The following is a 24,039-nucleotide window of genomic DNA, read 5'->3' on the forward strand; positions in this document are numbered from 1 at the left end:
GTTTTGACATTGTTTGATCATTTTCTGACATTGCAAAACAGGATTCTGATCAAACGTTGAATACTCTACAGATGCATGATTGGTTGGTTGGTTGGATCCCTTAACCACTAGGCTGGTAGGGAGACCACTTCCTGTGGTGTGTATTGGGCATGTACAGCCTGGTGGTGCCCATCGCTCTCCAGAACAACATACCTGATAATAAATGGTGAGTTGGTCTGTTGCAGGATGTTCTTCTCCGAATAAATATGCTCCTGCTGCCTGGTGTCTACAACATGCTTCTTTTTGATGCATTTTAGCGCAAAAGTTGTATCCTCGTCTTTTAGCTTCACCTGAAACACAATCGAGAAGAAAGAAACATATTATCTGTAAAAACGACTTTCACAGGAGTTAGCATCTCTAAAGTATTTTTATCGACCTTTGTTTTATGATCATGATCTGAATTATACTTTTTTAAAGTTTTACTTGTAAGCTTAGAATATTTTGAAAAAAGTAGATGGAAAAAAAGAAGTAAAACAAAAAATATCCTAAAATGAATAAATAAATAGTACTTTTCCTTAAATTACTTGATTGAACTATTATTTCCAGCTATTCTCCGTTTTGTTTTAAATTATTTTTAAACTTGTTTTTCTTGCAAAATAAAGAGAAAAAAACACAAATAGAAAAAAATATGGTTAAAGATGAGGGGGAATAGCTTTAGTCATTTTAAGTATTATTAATCTTGTTTTAGTAAAGAAACATGGAAAAAGTAAATATATATTTTGCATGTTAGTAATAATACCTTTTAAGATCATCTTGGATGATTTTGCATATTTAGAAAGATTTTTGGAGCGCATTTTTTCAAAAATAAGGTAGAAATAGCATTTTTTGCAATGCAGAGATAATAAATACGTGTTCTAATAAATTGGTAATTACATTTATAATTAAATGATCAAATTCATATTATGTACAGTACATATTTTTCATAAAATAATCTGATCCTTCAATAATTATTAAAATGATTTTAATATAAATGCTTCAATTAAAACCTAAAAACCCAATTTGTTACTGTGCTATAGTTAAAGGTAATTAACTGTTTTGTTTTTAATTGATATTATTATTATATGGTTGGCCACCCCCACAACTTCGACCTCAATGGTAAGCAGACAATCCTATCCTCTACTTCCCCCTCAATGATGTTTGCCTTGTTTCTTTATTGGAAAAGGAATAACATCTGATCTATCACATCAAAAACTAAGGAACTCAAAGAGACCGAAATGCTTAGACAGAAATTCGTCAAAAGCAGTGATGTGAAATTTTCAGAATGCGAGTTTACCAAGTCCACTCGTCCAAATCCGCCCATGCCCAATGTTGTTATCACCTCCAACTGTTTGAATGGTTGATTAAATGGTAAGGGGATGATCTTCTCCTTTAACCGCCTCAGTTCTTGGGCCTCTGCAGAATCCATTTGCGGTGAATGTGGCCTGCGCCAGAGAGAAAGTCTTGAGCAGGCATGTCAAACATACGGCATTGGATGATTTAATCCGGCCCGCTATAAATTACTCACTGTGTCAGAAAAAGAAGCGGGTCTCTAGGTCATTTCAATCAAAAGTTAGAGTTTTTAAAAATAAATGCAAACCAATTGTTCCCTCCAGCCACAAGAGGGCAGTAAATATATAAAAGAGCTGACATCCTGCATGCATACAGAACTGATTTGGTACCAGGAAATATATATTCACCACATGATGTTTTTGGAGAGAACGTCGTTGGGCTTCTCCCCAAAATATACGCAGAGAGGAGATATGTCAGAAAGGGAACACTCTGTATTGCATTCGGGACATGTTCATAGTTCCAGACACGTTCAAGATTTCTATATACTTAAGCTTTATGAACATGCAAACAACTTTTTGTAACATGACATTTTATCATTATGAACCAACTTGGCTGAAAGTTAAGTGCAATATAGATCCACTGTCCTTTAAGCTTTAGTTCAACAGCAGTAACGATCTCCTGCCCCACCTCGGAAGCACCTCATTATGCGTTTAAATTGAGGTAAAATATTTCACGATTAATCCGTTCAAAGCTTGTTTGTATAGTATGATATTTTTTTTATTAAATCATGAAAGAGCATCAGCAGATGAAACAAATACATGGCGATCTACGCAGACTAGGAATCTAACAAGGATCTGATACTTCATTGAGCTCCATATCAAGGTTGCGGTAGAAATTGGATTATTCCTTTGGTCTTGATTGTGGAGTACCAAATTTTAAGAAAAAATGTGTACTTTAAGCACATACCCATGGATTAGGGATACCCTAAATTGGAGAACGTCTAAGTTGTGTTTTGCTTTTTTGCTGAACCCTTTTGTCATTCATCTGAATGTAACGGGTGTAATAATAACTTTCCTGCTGAAATATTTTGTATAGTTTCTGTATAAGTGTCCTGCAAAGATGAATCCAACAATGCCATCTGCTAGTATGTGGTAAGGTTTGGTTTGGCTTTAGACTTTGCGACAGGAAGGTGGGTTTTTTTGGCAGTCTACAACGAGCTGCCAACGGTAAGACACAATCTTTTGGTGCTTCGCAAAAAAAAGTTAATTTTAAACATTAAAACCACAGCTGACAAATCTCTCAACATGCACAGTAATGTGATTGATGTTGTCAAGTTGTTTGGATTTATTTTCGTTCTGTTTCTGTCGCCTTTTATGTTAGTTTTATCGGACGTTGCATGTTGTGCTAAAATGCTAATTCCCCTTATAGAGATCAAAGCCAGCAGAGAAGCTTACCACGTGTTGTGTTGTGACTCATTCATTTGCAGGTAAATTGTACCCGTTTTTATACTCATTATTGTTATTATTTCTATTTTCTCATATATATAAAAAGGATGATGTTGGTTAAAAATTCAGACTAAAGAAAAATATGTTGAATTCATTGTAAACGTTAAAAAGCCACCATACGATCTCTTGTTAAAAGTATCTTGTTTATCTTCACACCCCGACAGAGCTTTTATCGTCACCGGCGACTTTAATCGGGCATGTTTAAGGACTGTACTTCCCAAATCCATTCAACACGTGCACTGAGCAATTAGGGAAAAAACACTGGACCGTGTGTACAGTAAGATCAAACATCTAGTTGGATCCGCCCATCTCTGTCTGTCCCTCACCCCCTCAAACACCCCCCCCTCTGGAGGAAAACAAAACCTATACAACAAAGACAGCTTTGTATTAATGGTGAGGGCCCTAAACTATTGTCTTACAAGGCTGTAAATGGCCCTCAGACTGTGAGTTTGAGAATACAGTTTTATACTCACAAGGCATTTCTCAATTCATCGCTCCTGGAAAGTTCCTCAACGTATTCCTTGAGGTAAGCCTGAAGTTCCTCGTAGGTTCCTACCATTTGGTTAAAGTTGCTGGAGATAGAATGGATCTCTTAGTTCAAAAGTCGATTTTAAAAGTAGAAGTTAAAGCGAGTACTCACTCTCTGTCCACCACCAGACATTGGGTGTTGTCCTCATTGCAGATGATGTTAGCTGAGCGGAGATCTTCACTTGGTATTTGTATCAAATTGAGGGAGAAGGAATATAATTTAGCGTCATTAAATAACGGAGCAGTGAAATCAAAGATCAGACTCATGCAAGCGCTGGTTAATTCCTTCTTCCTCTATGCTGGTGAGACATGGACTTTTCCAGCAAAATCCAGGCCATGGAGATGTGATGCTATGGAAAACTTCTAACCATCAGCTAATTACCCAATGGGACAAACGAAACAGTGCGCAACAGCATTGGAGGAGACGTTGGACCCTACGAAGAACTGTTGTCAATTGTGCACAGACGGGAACTTCAGTGGTATGGTCACGTCACAAGATCATCAGGACAGGACAAGATGATTCTCCAGGGCACAGTAAAAGGAGAAGAGGAGAAGACCGAAATAGAACTGGGCAGGCAACATTGAGGTTACTCATTTTCCTGATGTAGAGGTTTTGAGTTTTTCCTTGTCTGCATGTAGGTTTTAGATCAGGGGACAGTGTAATTGTAATCTGTGCAGTCCTTTGAAACATTTTATGATTAGGGGCTATACAAATAAATGTGACTTGACTTGACGACCCAAAAACAGGTCAGGAACCGTCAACAGTGGAAACAGCTGTCTATAGTTGTGTCCTCATTGGTGCACCCATGCGGTTAACGGATCCGCGAACCGTGAAACGTGAAAAAACCGAGTCTTGTAGCAAAAAGAAACAAAGATCTACCTGATGAGAGCTTTCTCTCCAAAGTAGTCCCCAACACCAAGGGTCTTGATTTCCTGAGGCTCGGCAAAACCTTCGGTACTTTGTGTCACAATCACCTACAGATATGCAAGATGACGTTTAACAAATATGTTTTAATCAGTCATATTTCATCTAATTGATAGATGAAATGAAGAATATTTGACTATTTGACTGAGGAGATCATTTCTTCCTCATGCCATGAGGCTCTTTAACTCCACCCGGGGAGTAAAAGCCCACATTAAACCCCACCCCTACATTTTTTATTTTAGGTCAGAAGTGTGAATGTCCTTATGGTAATGAATAAAGTATCTATCTATCTATCTATCTATCTATCTATCTATCTATCTAGACATCTATCTAGACATCTATCTAGACCAGACCTGGGCACTCCGGTCCTGGAGGGCCGCATGTTCTGCATGATTTTTGAGGTTTCTCTGATCCAATACAGGTGATTCCAATCACCAGTATCGTTAACGAGCACTTGCTAGCTTGCTAATGAGGTTATAATTTGTATCACCTGAGTTAAAGAAGAGCAAACTTCAAAATCTGGCAGGACGTGCGGCCCTCCAGGACCGGAGTGCCCAGGTCTGATCTAGACATCTATCTATCTATCTAGACATCTATCTAGACATCTATCTAGACATCTATCCATCTATCTAGACATCTATCTAGACATCTATCTATCTAGACATCTATCTAGACATCTATCTATCTATCTATCTATCTATCTATCTATCTATCTATCTATCTATCTATCTATCTATCTATCTATCTATCTATCTATCTATCTATCTATCTATCTATCTATCTATCTATCTATCTATCTATCTATCTATCTATCTATCTATCTATCTATCTATCTATCTATCTATCTATCTATCTATCTATCTATCTATCTATCTATCTATCTATCTATCTATCTATCTATTGAACACCTATTTCTTAGAATACCAGAGTTGGGCTATATTGACTATTAATGTGCACTATTGTTCTCTATTTTGACCTTCGCTGAGCGCTTGAGCACTATTGTCACTATCGGCCAATAATTTTGCTGTTCTTTGACCACCACACCCTTTTGTAGTGATTACTGATATGCTTCACCTGTGCCCGCTCCTTTGGCGCCAATTGCCTCGGACTGTGATTGGCTCTCTGTCCCTATTCAAACCCACTCCTATATATCCCCGGTTGTCAGTCCGTCTGCGAACCTTAGTTTACTCTAGGCAAGCTTTTCGACCCTGACTCACTCCAGTTTTTGCTCGTTTTTTGATCTTGACCACGTCTACTCTCCTCTCCTGGCTTTCGACTCGTTGCCGATCCCGTATTTGCTCTCCGGTCCCGGGTACTGACCCGTTTTTTCCGTTCCCGACACCGCCATCGCTCGCCACAGAAGTCCCACTTCCGCGTTCAGAGCACCCTGCTTCCCACGACCAGCGATCACCGGATGGTGTGTGCAATCCTTTCTTTTCTTCCCAATAAAACTGGGAGAAACGTTACGCAAGTGGGTCCTGTCTCCTTCTTTTCCCCTATTTTTGAATGCCTATTAAACTATAAACCTAATGTAACATACGAAATATAAACTCATATTGCTTTCGATAAGCTTTTAAAAATATTCTTTATAAAAATTGCAACTTACTTCTCCCTTTGCTATTATGAAGAAAGTGTTCCCCTCTTCTCCTTCACGAATGATGAACTCTCCCTTTTCAAAACAGTCCTGAAAATAGGAAACAAGCATTAGCTTAAACAGCTTTCTTTGTTTAAATTTTATTGGAATAATTGAAAAACGTACAACTTCGAGACAATCTACAATCTTGGCAAGTTTCTCTTCTGGCAGTTCTTGAAGAAGGGAGACACTTTAAAAACAAAAACACCCAAAGAGAAGAACATAAGAACATAAATTCAACCGAATAAAGAATAACATTATTTGTTTTACTTAAGATCTATTTTTCGAAATTGCATTTTAATCTACAGTAACTCTAAAAGCTTGTGCTATTACAAACTTGTCGGACGCTGATTGGCTGTCTGTCACTTTTCAAACCCTGTCTTCCTGTCACCGGTTGTCAGTCCGTCTGCGAACCTCAGCTACGCTAGGCAAGCCTTCCGACCCTGACTCTCTTCTGTTCTGATTCCTGTTTGATTCCCGGCTCCGACCCATTTTCTGAAGTTGACTACGTTTTTGCTCCCCCGTCCCGGCCACGGATCTGTTTTTTCCCGCGTTCGACACTGCCATCGCTCGCCACGGAAATACCACTTTCGCGTCTGATCAACCTGCTCCCTACGACCAGCGATCTACTGATCGTGTATACCAGGAGTGTCAAACATGCGGCCCGGGGGCCAGATCAGGCCCGCTAAGGGATTGAATCCGGCCTGCGAGACAACGCTCAGTGAAGCGCAAGAGAAAAACGAGCTGTAGGTTGAAATATGTGCACTTGATGTTGCCAAAGCCAGGTGCCTCTCACAAAGACGGTGGACTTGTATTTCTCTCTCTCTCTCTCTCTCTCTCTCTCTCTCTCTCTCTCTCTCTCTCTCTCTCTCTCTCTCTCTCTCTCTCTCTCTCTCTCTCTCTCTCTCTCTCTCTCTCACTCACTCGCTCGCTCTTTTTTTCCCTTCCCTTTTACTCTCTCTCGCTGTCTCTCTCTTTCACTTTCTGTGTCTCTCTTTGCCTCTTTCTTTGTTTCTCTTTGTCTCTTTCTCTCTCTCTTTGTCTTTTTACCTTATTTTGCTCTCTCTTCCATTTTTCCTTCTCTCTCTCTTGTCTCTCTTTCTCTCTCTTGCTTTCCCATTCTCTCCTTCTCCCATTCTCTCTTTCCCTCCTTCTTTTTTCTCTCCTCTCTTTCCATTTCTCTTTGGATATTTTTCTTTCTCTCTCTTTCTTTTCCCCTCTCTCATTATTTGTATTTATCTCTTGTTTCTCATGTTTCACGTTCTCTCTCTCTCTTTTTTCTCTTTTTCTCTCTCTCTCCCTTTCTCTCTTTCTTTGTCCCACCCTCTTTTTTTCTCCTTTGCTTTGTCTTATTTCTTTCTCTCTTTCTCTCTAATCTACTAGTCCGGCCCCCGAGGGAATGTTTGTTCTATCCTGTGGCCCCCGAGGTAAATTGAGTTTGACACTCCTGGTGCATACTATCCTTTCCCTTCTTCTTAATAAAACTAAGAGAAACGCACGCAAGTGGGTCCTGCTTTCGTTCTGGTCCTGACAGACCTGCCACTGTGTGGTTAAAACTCCCCTAAATTATATTTCAGTTCGCTTTATACATTATGCTGTTTCTTAGTTTGTAAACAGAAGAAAAAATGAAATTATGTCTTATTCACATTTCCTCGTAAACTGTATAAATAGTACAAAGGAAACCATAAGGGTTGGAACTGGGCATGGCACTATTTAGCGACAATTACTAACACACTGCTAGATTTTCCCTGTCTATAGCCGTTACTTCTTTCATAGCTTTTCTAACATTTTTAATAAACGAATAACATGAAAAAATTTTGTTCTGTACCTGCGCAAAAAACTGAAATACTCATCATTCCTGGCTTGCGCAGTTCGCATCATGATCGCCTGGAATGTCTGACGATCCAAAGCCCATATATGTGACTCGGTCACCGCTGTGCAACAAAGATATAAACATATATCGTGATACAAAGCTATTGTAGTTTTCTTCTGAAACAAGTACCGTAAATTCCGGACTATAGAGCGCACCTGATTATAAGCCGCACCCACCACATTTTCAGAGGAAAACCGATTTTGTATTTACACTAGCCGCACCTGTATGTAAGCAGCATGCACCCACATTAAAAGAATGTATCACAAACACAAAATTAACCCAGACCGGACTGTAAGTCCCGCGATTGAAACTAAATATCCTTCATTAAAGTACACAGTCCAAACATCACAGCCGGCAAAATGAACGGAAAATGATAACGGTACTTATGGTTTGATGCAGACCGGCAGAGTCCGGGTCCCGTTGAAAGTAATCCGAGGAAAAAAGTGTATATTTCCAAAGGTAAGGGTGGGAAAATTATATATCCACTATTGTCCGCCGTGTCCACAAACACTCACCTTTACCGGTCCCCACTTCCCGTCACCCCGCGTTTGTTACGCCCCTTCTTTTTAATTGGCCCGTGCGAGACATATGAGAATGAGTGTCCAAAATAAATACAAATAAATACATTACAAAAATATACAGTTGCAAATACATATTATACATGGTTACACATATTTACAAAGAAAGACGATACACCGAGAGAGTTTTCAAAGCTTTAATAATAATAATATAACTTTCATCCCAGACAGTGCCTGACAGGGCAGTTATTGGTAGCAACACGCTAGCAACACGCTCGCAACACAGTAAACGGGTTTGTTAAAAAAACATACCGTACTTGTAAAAATCACGGTAAACCGTCCTCATCTTCCTCCTTAGAATTGAAGCCATCAAAGTCGTCTTCCTCAGTGTCGGAAAGAATCAGTGTAATATAGACGTCGTCCCACGCTTCCGCAGCCGGACTCGCACTCTCATTGTCGCTGGAACTTTCATCCACTCCTGATTCTGTGCCCTCCTCTCCGGCACGCAGCAAACCGGCTTTTCGGAACCCGTTGGTTATGGTGAATTTTTTGATGCTGCCCCACGCTGTCAGGATCCACTGGCAGACTTGCGAAAAAGTTGCCTTTCGCATGCGGCCAGTTTTAGTGAAGTTGCAGTCTTCCTCGGCGCATATATTCCACCGGTCTAAATCTTACCTTTTGTACTCGAGCGCCGCTGGCAGGGTTGAAAGTAGCGGCTTATAGTCCGGAATTTACGGTATTTTCATTTTAGTTGGTGATGTAGCGGTTAATCTAAATGAAAAGAAAGCAATCTCACTAAAGCACTAAATTAATCTAATGACTGAAGGCCATTGACTAGCAATGAGCTGAAAGGCCCAGGATTCATATGACAGTATTCCCTCGATTTTTGCAGTCGATCTCGACATTACCACGCGTATGAAGTGAATTTGTGCGGAGTAGGAACTATAGGATTTTGAGGATTTTATACAATTGAATACAAATTACATTTAATGCAAAATATATTCACTGACTGGGCTGTGGTGCGAGGTCAGGGCACCCTGGTGGAAAATGTTGCTTACAGGAACGGCGGGAAAAGGACGTACGGCTGATAAGATAATCAGCACATCCAGACGCTGGTGACACAGAAAGGCCCTGATGACGTAGAAACGCTCGGTGTTGTTTTGAATATCTTCTACGAGATGGTGAACCCAGTGGGGCTTCCTTGGCACGCCCATGGGAGGAGTTGGCACGCGGGGAGAATATGGCCAATAGGAGAAAGCTAAAGGACTTGAGAAAAAGGCTTCCCAGAGACTCCAATATCACTAATTCGGCCGTTTTCGAGGGAGTACACTTAGTTAAATTGTTAATGAAAATAAATCTGCCCCCGTGTGGAAATGTCGGCTTCCTGTTCATCTTTTCCCTCATGAAACGAGGGTGCATAAATTGTTGGGTGAATGTTGGTTGTGTTTGGTTAATGGAGTCAGATAACTTATTCGAACAATTTGGTAAACGGTACATTTTGATATCTAATTCCAACAATTCATATTCGGGATTTATACCGAAAATCACTCTATATGTCGAAAATGTTAGATCCATCCATATATAGTGTAAGTCCATGTTTCTGGCAAGTTATGTTCAAGGACAACTTTTGTACGATTAAGCCCACTTTTGAAGCGAGCGCAAACAAGCACGGTGCTTCGTTGATTTTGGTGAATGGCATGAATTGAATTATCCTTTAGTTAATCTCAAAAAGTAAAATTGGAAACAACATCTGTCACGATTGCCATGGCACCCAATTGGCCCCGCCCATGTAGAGCCAGCTGCAGCTAGTTGACGGATTGGCTTCCCCACTATTTAAACCCTGTCCTGTCAATCCCCGGTTGTCGGTCCGTCTGCGAATCCCTGTTTTTATACAGCAAGCTCTTTTTCGACCCTGACTCACGCCTGTCCGGTTTTTTTTGCTCCTGTTTGTCTCCTGCTATGACGTGTTTTGATCTCGACCACGTCTGCTCTCCCATCCTGGCTTACGACTCTTTTCCGACCCCGACTACATCTTGCTTTCCCAGTCCCGGCTACTGACACATTGTTTCTGTTCCCGACACCACCATCGCTCGCTATAGAATATCCACTTCCACGTTCGGAGGGACCTGCTTCCCACGTCCAGCAATCCTGGGCGCAACCCTTTCCCTTTCTTCTAATAAAACTTGTGAGAAACGTTACGCGAGTGGGTCCTGTTTCCGTTCTGGTCCTCACAACATCTATTTGTATGATGACGAATTGATACTTGCCGCCAACCAGCCAACCAACCAACATACCTGCCCCCACCCGATCGATGGGTTTGTTTGTTAACTGCGTGTATAAAGGTTTTTTGGATTGCCACTAGTCTTGAAAAATTAATAATCCAAACAGCGCCCACGAAACAGGGCAGTTCTCTGAGTATATTTCTCATATACTTTTCATATGATTTCATAATATTTATCTGTTATTTCCATTTATAGAACATAATCCACTGTAGGGATTCTTCTAGCTTTGATTTAGAAAATTATTAGGATTGAAACGAATTATTATTATTGTCGCTTGTGCTCCACCATAAATCTTTTTATTTCTATGAAGGATGCTAGAATTTTCTAAAGTGATAAAAAAAATTAAGTTATTACTTGAGCTCTTTGAGTTCTGATATGAATTACTAATCCGAAGAAAACGGAATCAATGAACCATGCCGATGGAAATAACACACACAATATATTAACACAAATAATTAATGATAGGGGGAAAAGGGGGGAGGCGCTGGAGATTATGCGAGTTTTGGACCGCTGAAAGTAGTACAAAATGAAAGTTTCCAGCTATAATAGTCGATTTGGGGAGATTCCCTTGTACAGAGAAAATCTTTCAATACCAAGAACCAGAAAACATGGTTTTATATCTGAAACCGTCCTCTTGTTGTTGCGAGAGATTTGGTCTCGTGCTCCAGATGGTCGCAACGTATGGCCCATGTGCTGAACTCAACGCCGCAGTGCAATCCCACACGGCCGCGACACGCACCTTTCATACGAGGCAGTAAAAAAGAGGAAAAGCTCTTTTTATATGGGCCAGGGATGCTTGACCAGATCATGCCTCTTTGGGAGTGGCCTCAGATATTTGAGACCACCAGGATCAGATGACGGTGTTTGAAGTTGCTAAACTTGTTAGAAAGCCAAAGAAGTGAGAAATATGCGTCATGTTCTGTACCTGAGAATTCCATTCCAATCGACATAATTACGTACGGTGAGAACATTATTTTGGACGTTTTAATTACATTCAAAACTTCATGTTATCAGATTTCAGATTAGGGTACATGGTGAATTAGTACGTCCCTGAATTGTACAAAAGAGGACACAGTCGTTCCATCCATTCCAAAGTGAGTTATTTGAAACAAAAGAGGTGGAAGTCATTTATTTGCCGAGATTATTCGCTCTACACAAGGACGCGAAAGTCAAACCACATAATGGCAAGGAAATACTGAATACACATTTAGACTTATTTTTTTTAAAAAACATGTCGGCAAATGTGAACTGGATTCCTACCTTTTACAGTGGCTGTTCTTTTGCAGTTATACAATATCGCCAATTCTCCAAATGCTGTTCCGGGATGCATTTCACCAAGCATCTTGCCACTCTGTATGACTTCCAGCAAGCCGTCTGAAAGGACAGTATTGGTGTTTAACATGAGGTTTTTGGTACTGTGATCAAAAATAGTCCTTATGAGTATATAGTATCCACATAACGATAGCACGTATCATACTGGTGAGTGAAGACTCGTTCTATATCATAAACTGACCTGCTAGGACATAGAGGTAGTTTCCAGATTCACCCTCCTGGATGACCAGTTGTCCTTGAGTGAAGACCTTCTCGTACATGCTCTCAACCATTTCCTTCATGTGCTGTGGCTCCAGTCTCTTAAGGAAATCATTTTTTGTGATGGCGTCATTCATCAGCCTTTTAATTCTAAAATGGATAAACTATCATTGTAGGGATCACATGAAGCCTTTATGACCACAGGTATAGCTCACCCATGAATTAAGATCGAGAAAATAACTAATACAAATTAATTACAGAATTTCAAGAAATGTGTTAGTCGAATTGGAAAAATTATCTCCCAAAATCAAAAATGCTAATCCGGTCATGATTACCGATGTGCTTCATCTGTGCCCGCTCCTTTGGCGCCAACTGCCTCGGACTCTGATTGGCTCTCTGTCCCTATTTAAACCCACTCCTATCTGTCCCCTTTTGTCAGTCCGTCCGCGAATCTCAGTTAACACTAGGCAAGCCTTTTTTCTACCCTGACTCCCACAGGTTTTTTGCTCCTGTCTGACTACCGGCTTCGACCAGTTTTGTCCCCGACCACGTCTACTCTCTTTTCCTGGCTTACAACTCGCTTACGACCCCGACCACGTTTTTGCTCTCCTGTCCCGGCCACTGATCCGTTTTTCTTTTTCCGACACCGCCATCGCTCGCCATGAAAGATCCATTTTTGTGGTCAGAGCGACCTGCTTTGTGCTTCCAGCAACCACCGGATCGTTGGCGCAACCCTTTCTTCCAATAAAACGCAAGTGGGTCCTGACTCCGTTCTGGTCCTGACAAATTTTTGGGGGATGAACCTTTCTGACATATCTTTTAATATTTAAAAAAAAAGAAACCATTATTCTTATTTGATTGTATCTTATTTTATTGCATATATTTTTTTAAATCAAAACCCAAACGCAAAATTAGGTTGTTTAACCAAAAATGCCCTCCCAATTTCTTCAAATTTTGTTCACAATAGCAACTAAAAAAAAAACTAAGGTAATATTGTTTTAGACACAATATAGTGGGTAGTTTGTTTCCACTTATCGTCTGAAATCGGGTTGATTTTTTTTTTTAAACTTGAAATATTGAGTCATTAAAAAAAGAAAAATAACCCGAAAGAACTGTTTCTGAAAACCTACAAAAATCAGGTCAATTTATTTTGAAAAAACTCCAAATATTGGGCCATGAAGTTGATCCAAGCAGGTTGTTTTTTTAATCCGATTTATTTTAGAGTATAGTAAACCATATTTTAATGTATTCATATTTATGAATGCATTTATTTAATTTCGGTATGTACTCATTAAAAAACCCAAATGGATTATGTTGGCTCGAGGTATGTGGCTAAAAAACACAAAACAAACAATATTTTACTGGGGTTACTCACTGAAAACTTATTTCAGGGTATCCCTACCGACTCATACAATACTTGTGTAAAGTATACAAACTTTGGTCAGAATCTCGGTTTGCAATGTCAATAATGTCAAAACATGTGAGGTGAATACTGTGCTTGAAGTTAATCCCATAGATATGCTATCTGACTGATTGGTTGGGTAGGGGGGCAGTGGCTGCATTTGCGCATCAAAGGTTGCCGTCACAACTCCGCCACAGGGGGTCCGCCCCTCCCAGGAGACCGGAACCCAGAGCTGGTACATGTCTCACCTTGCAAGGGCAGTCTGAATTTGGCTAGCCAGAAGGTAGTAGGGCATGTCCTAACAGGAGAAGCTGGACCGGTCCTGGCCATGTCTCAGCTCAACGGGCAGCCAGATAGCCTTGCCAGGTCGGCAGCCAAGCTTGATGAAGCTAGCGGCCGAACTAGTGGGAGAAAGCTAGCGAACTCAGAGAATCCTCAAGCCACCAGCAGTCAACCTCTCCTCCAACACTCTGCATCTTGTGGTCCTCGTCCCAACCGTCTCTCAAGACTACCAACATTCCTCATCGCTCTACAGCCGAGGACATAAAGACTGGGCCGTTATCTTCATCGTTGCAGAACTTCGCAGAACATCTCGTTGTTGCTAGGTATTGGGATTAGTGTGACATTAAACGTTTTTGTTTATCCAAATGGTGCCAGTTCAAGTTCTCAACTTCTAGTTTTGTTTTTGTTTTATTATCTTATTATTGTTTTGTGTTCTATTCAAGCTTCTTTAGTAAATAATTAGGAAAAGAAAAGTCCATAAATCCAAGAGTTTGTGTGTCTTGATTATCAAAAACTATCAAAACGGTAAAAATAATTCACTTCAAGTGTGTGTAGCCACTGAAGGATTTTATACATTTGACTATAAAGGATTTTATACTATTGACTATAAAAGATTTTATACGATTGACTTATAATGCAATGAAGACTTTCACTGAGTAGGCTTTAGTTCAATGACAGGTCAGGCTGTTCCAAATGCAGAATATTTTGTCTAGTTCTGTTGATAACAGGACTCTGACGGAGGACGGCAGGCATTGTTTTGAGAAACGCTAAGTGTTGTTTTGAGTACCACAGACATCGGGACGCTCGTCTATGAGATTGTGAAGCTCACGTTGGGCTTCCTTGGCATGCCCATGGGAGGAGCCGGCAAACCATGCGGGGAGAAGATGGCCGATAAGAGAAACCTAAAGGACTTCAGAAGAAGACTCCCCAGAGACTCCAACATCACTAATTTGGTGGTTTTCGTTGGAGTACACTTAGTCAAATTGTTAGGGAAAATAAATCTGCCCCCGTGTGGAAATGTCGGCTTCCTGATCATCTTTTCCCTCAAGATACGAGTGCGCATAAATTGTTGGGTGAATGTAGGTTGTGTTTGGTTAATGGAGTCGGATAACTAATTCGAACATTTTGGTAAACAGTACTTTTTGATATTTATTTCCAACACCACCCTTCAGAATAACTAAACAAGGTTTTTCATCCTTTTTCCTGACATAACGAACTAAAAACGTATGTGGTTCTCCCAAAAAAGCGAGACAAGTTTTGAAAAGAATAAACTCGGCTCTTTAATTCAATTAGTCAATAAATTGTTTGTTAGAATCATTTATTTACCACCCATATTCGCTACGCTTACGTCATGTATTCAGTCACATTTTGTTTGGTTGGAATAAACATTCATTTTCTATCATATATCATAGCTTTTATCGTCGCCAGCGACTTTAATCGGGCATGTTTAAGGACTGTACTTCCCAAATCCATTCCATACGCGGACTGAGCAATTAGGGAAAAAAACACTGGACCGTGTGTACAGTAAGATCAAACATCTAGTTGGATCCGCCCATCTCTGTCTGTCCCTCACCCCCTCATACACCCTCCCTCCGTGAGGAAAACAAAGCCTATACAACAAGGACAGTACAAACATCTTCTTTGTTCCTTTATATCTTTGTTTTCCTTATATCCTCACTGTAAAATGTGGACCTGGAGTGCCACGTCCAATTTCGTTGTCACAATATATCCCATGTTGTAACAATGACAATAAAGGTATATTCTATTCTATTTTATTCTATATCAAGCCTGATTGTGCACGAGCAATGGCTATTCAAGTGCATTCACAAACATGCTGTTCCCACTTCCCTCTTCATTACCACATCACACAAATAACGCGCAAATAAACAAGCTGTGCATCAAAAATCGAGGGTCTCGGTGTAATTGAGACCCCGAATGACCCCGCTTCAGGATTCAAATCCTATTGCCTTTTGTTGCTCTTCGCGTTTCCCTATTATCTGGCCATAATAACGCCGGCTTTCAGATTAGCATTAGAAGAGTAGGTGGGCGGGACTAAATCTTTTCATCAAAACGATTTTCTGTTGTGCTATTGAAACAAACACAAATGTATTCATAAGGAATAGATTTATACACATATTTTTATATTTTCAGTATAACAGGCTGATAGTTTCTTCCCCTGGGCCATCACCACCCTTAACAAGCACACAAGGCTGTGAAAAGAATATCTTGCCCATGTATAGAAATTTGTATATTCATATTTTTTATTATTATTTACTCTTACTTTATTACAACGTTGCTGTTAATATATTTGCACTATTTAAAACGCATTAATTTCTAATTCACTGACAACTTAAGTCAGTCTACAAGTACTACCTTTGATATTTGTATTCTTTAAAGGGACAGTGTGTATTATTGGACGACTAGATGATTGTGAAGTGCAACTGAAAAGGAGTGCTGAAAGGCACGAGTTGTCACGATTGCCCATTGCCCTCACTTGGGCCTTCTTGTTTGGCACCAGCTGCTGATGATTACCTGATTGGCTTCCTTCCTATTTCAACTTAGTGCTGTCATTCACTCCTTGTCAGTCCGTCAACGAACCTCTGCACTTGCAAGACTTGCATTTTAACTCTGTCGGGTATCCTGCTCGTGTATCCAGTATCTGGTATCGATCCCGTCTGTCCCGTCCTGTCCGGTATCTTGCTCCAGTATCCAGTATCCGGTGTCGATCCCGTCTGTCCCTTCCTGTCCGGTATCTTGCTCGTCTACCCAGTATCCGGTATCGATCCCCTCTGTCCTGTCTGGTATCCTGCTCGTGTGTCCAGTATCCAGTATCGATCCCGTCTGTCCCATCTTGTCCGGTATCTTGCTCCAGTATCCAGTATCCTGTATCGATCCCGTCTGTCCCGTCCTCCCCAGTATCTTACTGTTGTATCCAGTATCCGATATCGATCCCATCTGTCCCGTCCTGTCCGGTATCTTGCTTGTGTATCCGGTATCGATTCCGTCCTTCCGGTATCGTGCTCGTGTATCCAGTATCTGGTATCGATCCCCTCTGTCCTGTCCAGTATCCTGTATCGAGTATCGATCCTGTCTGTCCCGTCCTGCCCGGTATCTTGCTCGTGTAACCAGTATCCGGTATCGATCCCGTCCGTCTTGTCCTGTCTGGTATCTTACTCCTGTATCCGGTATTGATTTTGCCTTGCGGTATCCTGCTTGTGTGTTCAGTATCCGGTATCTATCCCATCTGCCCAGTCCTGTCCGATATCTTGCTCGTGCATCCTGTTTCAGGTATCGACCCTGTCCTGTCCGGTATCTGCTCGTGTACCCTGTATCTGGTATCGATCCCGTCAGTCTTGTCAGATTTCAATCTCCTCTGCCCCTGGCTTCTTGTTTTGCGGCGCCTGACTTCTCTGTCTCATTTCTTCTGTCCAGCTATCACCGAATCGCTGGCGTTTATGTTCCCGCGCATGACTGCTCCATTCCAGTAAAATAAAGCTTGTGTGAAAACGTTACGCATCTGGGTCCATCGTATGTTTGGGTTCTGACACAAATAATTATACAAACTACGGAGACCCAAACTGCATCAATTTTGTTTTCAGTTTTCTGCCCTGCTTTGTATGATATGTTTGCAGCAGCAAGATAGATAGATAGATAGATAGATAGATAGATAGATAGATAGATAGATAGATAGATAGATAGATAGATAGATAGATAGATAGATAGATAGATAGATAGATAGATAGATAGATAGATACTTTATTCATTTGATTTGCCATTTGATTACATTTAGTTACATTTAGTTGCATCAGGCCCACTGACAGTGAAAATTCGTTTGACACCCCTGCTCTCTACGTATTTTAGAAAGTGTACGTTTATATGAAAGTACAGTGTCTGAAACACATGACAAAAAGTTCCCGGACACCAGGACAGACAACTCGGAAAAGTTGCCTGCCCAGTCATAAAGTTGCCAGCCCCATTTTTCCCAACTTGAAACACAATAATCGCAAAAAAACCCTTTGTTGCAAAGTATTAAGGATTGATAATCAGAAAATATAACAGAAAAACACTTTTAAATTAAGTTTATTATAAATCTACTTATAACATTCATTGCATGTTTTCCATCTGCCATCAGTAGGTACCTGTATTTACTCATCTTCATTCATGCAATGTTTGTGTTGCGTCGTCTGCTACAAGCCACGTGAACTCCTCTTGCCACGATTCTTTTTAATGCACGTTTACATTTTGTAGCGTCATAAATTTTGTTAGCTTCTTTTGAATCTTTCTTCTGGGGCTAAGGTTTTGGCTTGATTGCTAACCACTTATTCATTTTTCTTGTGTTCTCTTTGCGTCTACTTTGGAAAATGATATGCAAATGCACGACTTTATAACACTCGGGAAAGTCCAGAAGCACGAAGTTATTCGATGCAGGCTTCTGATTGCCTGCCGAGTATGCCAAGTGCCAAACGAACCGAAATTCCGTAATTTCCAAACCGAACGAAGATTTCGAAATTGGAATAAAGTAAACGTTTAATTTGAAAAAAAAAAGCCAAAAGAACAAAAAAAAAAAAAAACGTTTACGTTTCGTAGCGTCATAAATTTTGTTTCTTCTTTTGAATATTTCATCTGGGGCTGAGGTTTTGGCAAAAACTAATGCTTTTTTTTTTTTTTTTTAATTTCGAAATCAGAACAAAGCAAACGGTTGATTTGAAAAAAATCTTTCGGGGTTTTTTTTTTCTGAGAAAGTTGTCGGCCACCCGGGCGGAGACGTTTTGAAAGATGGACGCCCGACGTAAAAGATGCACGCCCCGGGTGTCCGGGCAGAAGTTATTTCAGACACTGCTTTAAAGTCTTTTATTACACGTTTATCCTGGATTGAATATAATAGTAAACAATGTTCCGTACATTGTTAAAAATGGCTATTAAGGTTATTCTATTATACACACAAAAAAACCCACAATGGTCTCTGAGTTCACTCAGAATTGTGATCTTAAATGAAACAACTTCTCATTATGCCTCATTTTACTCATTACCATAAAACTGTTTATCTCATCTCATCTCATATCATTAGCTGCACCGCTTATCCTCAGTAGGGCCGCGGGGGTGCTAGAGCCCATTCCAGCAATCATCAGGCAGTGGGCAGGGGACACCCTGAACTGGTTGCCAGCCAATCGCAGAGCACACAGGGACGGACAGCTCGCTCGCTCGTTCACACCTAGGGACAATTTGGACTGGCCAATCCACCTGAAATGCATGTCTTTGGAATGTGGGAGGAAACCGGAGTGCCCGGAGGAAACCCACGCAAGCACAGGAAGAACATACAAACTCCACACAGGAAGTCCGGTAGCTGGATTTGAACCCACACAGGAGGTTCCCAAGACCTTAGAACTGTGCCGCTCACGCGCTAACCACTGCGCCTCCGTGCTGCCAAAACTGTTTATATCTAAGTGAAAAAAGTGAAATTGTGTCAACTTACTGTGAATCTTTGTGTACAGGCTTCACCACGGAAAAGTGAGGAGGTCCGAACCCCCCGCAGAAGTTTCTAGAAGTGGGTTCAGCCGAGACACCTTCCTTGGCTTTGAGCCTCTGATGGACCTCAACGGCCAGTTTTTGGAAACGACTCTCATTGATGGCGTTAAAACGACGGTGACCGAGTCCCGGCGGAGCTCGGCCCGATCTGTCGTTGTACCCGATGGCGTCCTGGAGTTTGTCGATCTGAGAGACTTTGGCGTCCAGCTCCTTCCGAAGATTCCTCAACTGAAGTTCTTGAGCTTCCAATGCTTTGTTCCGCTGCGCTAACTCCACCTCCAGGTAGTTTATTCGCATCCTGTGGAACAGAGATACAACTGGTATATTGTTTGCCTTCTTGTTTTTGTGGTAATAACTTCTCTTTTTTTGCAGCTGCCTTGACACCCTGCTTTGAGAATTTGGGTCCAAAATGTAGAAACCCTGCAGGAACTTAGAACTGGTTAAAACGATGCTGATTGGACAATGAACCAACAAAAAGGCTCTATCCAAAAGAAAAAAATATTTGTTTGAAACGTGAAAGTTGACTAAATAGACCCCTTGGATGAAGCAACCCCATATTACATTTTCACAGTATAGAATAATATGTTTTTTCAGACCCGGTTTCTGATATTCCCCGTACAATACAACAACTTATTTCAAAGGGCAAAACATGACAAAAATTCAGACTGCAGAGTTGCCTGTCTGCTGTTTGTGTCAGGAACCAGAACAGGATCAGGACCCAACGCGTGACGTTCTCACACAAGCCTTTTATTTTACGGGAAATGGGGAGTCATGCCCATTAGACAGTCTGGTGTGAAATGATAGGAAGCCAGAGACTGACAAGACCGATTCCAATTGCCCAAGTTAATATGACTGATGGGGTTGATACCGTACAGGAAGGGACAGACGGGATTGACAACGAATCAGGATATCGATAATTAACAGGAGAAACTATACGGGAACGAAAACTTGAGAAAATAATATACAGAACCAAAATAGACAGAAACAAAACTGGAACACGAAATTAAACAGGACAAAAATAAACGGGAAAATTACTGGACTGAAGATAGCAACAGGAAAACAGGACCGAGTCAGAACCCACGTCTTGTGGGGCAGAAATTCGTTTGACACGCTGACAACCGAAGCAAGAGAGTGCTGAGCTTTATCTAGACAGAAAGTCAATCTCTGAATGAGGCGCAGCTAGCACCACATGGGTGGGTCCAATTGGGCACCATGGCAACCGTGACACACAAGGGCGGGCCAATTGGGCACCATGGCAACCGTGACACACACGGGCGCAGCCAATTAGGCAGGAAGTAGGAACTCATTTGCGTAGACGATCTGTCACTTTAATTGAGAAAGAAAAGATGTCCAACACACAAACGGACCAAAAACAAAACAAAGCAGGCTCAAATGCAGGCAAAATTACAATCCAGGCAGTTTTCAGAATCAAACAGAACTTGCAGGAATCTCTCAGAATGTTACACCGGAGTGCAACAAAGTCCAACAAGCAAAATAAGAATAAACAGGTATCAACAAGTTTTCAACAAGGGTAAACAACGATCTGACAAAGGGCAGTTCCAAAAAGCACATTTAAGTACCCATAGGAATAATCAGGAAATGCAGGTCAGCCGGTGTCAAGGGGCGGGGCCAGCTGGACGCTATGACAACCGTGCAGGACATGACAAAAATAGCATCTTAGCATCTTATTGCTATGTTATTACCAGGTTACCACTATTTAGACCCAGTAAACCAATTTCACTAGAATATCACAATGACCCATCATTAGTGAGCTAGGTCAGCGGGATGTCGACTGTCCTTAGTGGGTACCCTGGTGCCAGCGGGTACCACGTTGGAGACCCCTGCTTCACACCAACAATATTTACCAACATTTTCTGTATTTGACTCGACTAACCTCAAAATTTCGGTTTCCAGTCCCGAGGGGTCTGTGTGGTTGGAGGTAAGGCAGCTATTCTCCTCAGTCCGTGGGGCCTTTATTGAACCATTGCCCATGTCCAAACATTGGCCTGACACCATAGGAATTGCTTCCTGTTCCTTTTCAAACCACGTTGCAGTTTTTGATGCTAAAAGGCTCGGCGGCAAACACGTACTGCAAAAAGTCAGGTTTAAAAAATTAAGGCAATTCATTGCAGTATGTCACAAAAGTGGGTACACCCCTCACATTTCTGCCAAGATTTCATTATAATTTTGAATGGAACATCATTGAAGAAACATCGCTTTGACACAATGAAAAGATGTGAACAAAGGCCATGGCTTACTGGAACGTATCCTCTGGTCGATGAGAAAAATATTACTTTATTTGGCTCAGATGGTGTAAAGCGTGTAACCAATGTCAAGCATGGTGTTGGGAATGTCATGGTTTGGTGCTACATGAGTGCAACTGGAATTGGGGAGTTGTATTTCATTGAGTGAAACACAAACTCAAGTACTGTGGAATACTGAGGCAGAGGAGGATTGAACTTCAGGAACTTTCACTCTAAAGTGCACTCACTTTATGAAATCTCTGCAGAATTGTGAGGGGTATACTCACTTTTATGACATACTGTACCTTTAGAAAAATGATCTATCTAGATCAAACGCTATTCAAGTAATATTCTATTTTTTACTAAAATGTTTTTTAGAACACATCGAAAACAAATGGAAACAAAAACACAAACGTATTTGATCCAAACTGAGGGTTATTTTAAATTGTATTCAAAGGGAGAAACACGTTCTTAAGATTAAGAAACATATTACATAATGGGCAAAATTATTTGATATTGGCGGACGATTTTGATAATTGAAAACATTATTTTTACTTATTTTATGATCAACAATAACTGAGTATAAATAGTGTTTTTAAGAATACATTTCAGTCCTAAAATAAATAGAACAATAAAAAGATAATGCTCTGAATGTTCCTAAAAAATAAGTTAAAACTTAAATTGATCAAAATTAATACGTGAAATAAGCAAATGTATGGCAGATTTCAATTAATCTTGAACATCATAGACATTTTTCTTCTTCTACATAATCAATTCGAACCATAAATAACACAATTCAGACAAACAATGTTCAAAATAAAAAAAAAATCCCATCATGCATCTGCCAAAATTGTCTTATTTTATGATTTATTTTTAGAATTCCATTGGAAAATAAACTATTTGAAAATATAATTAAAATAATTTAAAATAGAATTGAGATAAGCACAATCTATTATGCTCTTTTACTACATAAACAAGTTAAAATTAGTTAAATATTACTTAATTTGAGCCCATTTTTTGTCATGATTTTGTTGCAAGTATTAAATCAAGTATTACAAATTATTAAAAGAAATTATATGGTTAGAAAGAAATAATGTTTAAAAAGACAGAAATATTTGCACATTTGCCATAATAGATTAGAATATGATTTTTATTATTCATTTTTAAAGTTCTATTGAAAAAAAAACAATGTAAAAACTGTAAAAATAAATGTAAAAATTGTCTAATACTACCAAAAATGCTCAGTTTACTGTCGGTAGACTTAATTTGTATTTATCTATTTATTTTTTGTGCAGTTAATGATGTAGAAGGTACTCTTCAAAATAAACAGCAGGGTTAACAAAATTTAAAAAAAAAAACAATCACACAGTAAAATAAGCATTTTAGATATGTTAAGTACAAAAAAATAAAGTACAATGCAAAATACATCAAATCGGGAAGTTGTAAGCATGCAACAAAGCATAGATGAAAAATACAAATTTCTGCACATTTCTATGTTCTTTTAATTGATGATTTCCACAACGATTTTATGAATTTACCTTGAAATATTCTTCGGCGCTAACTCTCTTGTGTAATCCGAGTCGGGAATAAAAACCTCCTGCTGCGTCTTTTCTTTCTGCTGCCCACAAGCATAAATGCTACCGTTTGCTGCACGCTGCCTCTCTTTGATGGGTTACCAAGGATGCTTCTGAATCAACTCAAGTATGTGGCAGCCTCTGCTGGTCTTAAGCTGTTTGACATCATTCAGATTCAGATTCAGATCCAGATATACTTTATTGTCATTCTTGTACACGTGTATACAGAACGAAATGTCGATACATCTGACCCGCACAGTTTCCTTGAATGTACAGATATAGATAAAATGTTGTATTGAGTTGAAGTATTGAAGTACCGTATTTTCCGCACTATAAGGCGCACCATGTTATAAGGCGCACCTTCAATGAATGATATATTTTTAAACTTTTTCCATACATAAGGCGCACCCCATTATAAGGCGCTATAAGTGCATGCTGGTTTAAGATCAGGTAATTGTGCAATTTTGTAATTGTAATCCTGTGCAGTTCTTCGAGACATTTTTGTGATTAAGGGCGTCATAAATAAATGTGACTTAACTTGACTTGGCTACAGTAGAGGACGTAGTTACGTTATGCAACGTTACGCGCTAAAGGTAATGTCAACAAAACAGTCAGATAGGTCAGTCAAACTTTATTAATAGATAACAAAAAAGCTTTCCACAATCTTCATTCACTCCCAAAATGAATAAACAGCTGTTTTATTATTTTCTCTGAGGTAAAGCATTTTCGTGACACATCTTTAACATCTTTGAACAACAGCAAGGCATAACATTTTACTTTTCCTCTATTTAGTCAACACGCAAAAAAACGTCTGATACTGTTATGGTAAATTAAACGTTATTGCAATCGCAATATAGTGACACTCGTAATGTGCAAAAACAACAAGTGCAAAACAATAACAATAAAGCAA

The 24,039-nt window shown here is 40.0% G+C and overlaps 1 protein-coding gene across 2 annotated transcripts in view; it reads right to left on the reverse strand.

Moving 5' to 3' along the window:
* The window catches only part of prkg2l (protein kinase cGMP-dependent 2, like), a 42,804-nt gene extending 19,631 nt beyond the window's left edge, over nucleotides 1-23,173 (reverse strand). For both annotated transcript variants that reach the window (XM_088351020.1, XM_088351021.1), the window contains exons 1-13: nucleotides 23,094-23,173; nucleotides 21,207-21,401; nucleotides 19,260-19,610; nucleotides 12,086-12,252; nucleotides 11,833-11,946; nucleotides 7,728-7,833; nucleotides 6,026-6,089; nucleotides 5,873-5,950; nucleotides 4,222-4,316; nucleotides 3,454-3,522; nucleotides 3,287-3,385; nucleotides 1,313-1,460; nucleotides 193-329 (exon numbers count right to left, since the gene is read on the reverse strand). In XM_088351020.1, the coding sequence (XP_088207146.1) occupies nucleotides 193-329; nucleotides 1,313-1,460; nucleotides 3,287-3,385; nucleotides 3,454-3,522; nucleotides 4,222-4,316; nucleotides 5,873-5,950; nucleotides 6,026-6,089; nucleotides 7,728-7,833; nucleotides 11,833-11,946; nucleotides 12,086-12,252; nucleotides 19,260-19,610; nucleotides 21,207-21,328 (1,550 nt within the window). In that variant the 5' untranslated portion in view covers nucleotides 21,329-21,401; nucleotides 23,094-23,173. The remainder of the gene's footprint in view (nucleotides 1-192; nucleotides 330-1,312; nucleotides 1,461-3,286; nucleotides 3,386-3,453; nucleotides 3,523-4,221; nucleotides 4,317-5,872; nucleotides 5,951-6,025; nucleotides 6,090-7,727; nucleotides 7,834-11,832; nucleotides 11,947-12,085; nucleotides 12,253-19,259; nucleotides 19,611-21,206; nucleotides 21,402-23,093) is intronic.
* Nucleotides 23,174-24,039: the final 866 nt, after the last annotated feature.

This window comes from Urocampus carinirostris, chromosome 13 (genome assembly GCF_059441175.1).
Source record: "Urocampus carinirostris isolate Australia breed hairy pipefish chromosome 13, RoL_Ucar_1.0, whole genome shotgun sequence".
In the NCBI taxonomy this organism is placed as follows: domain Eukaryota; kingdom Metazoa; phylum Chordata; class Actinopteri; order Syngnathiformes; family Syngnathidae; genus Urocampus; species Urocampus carinirostris.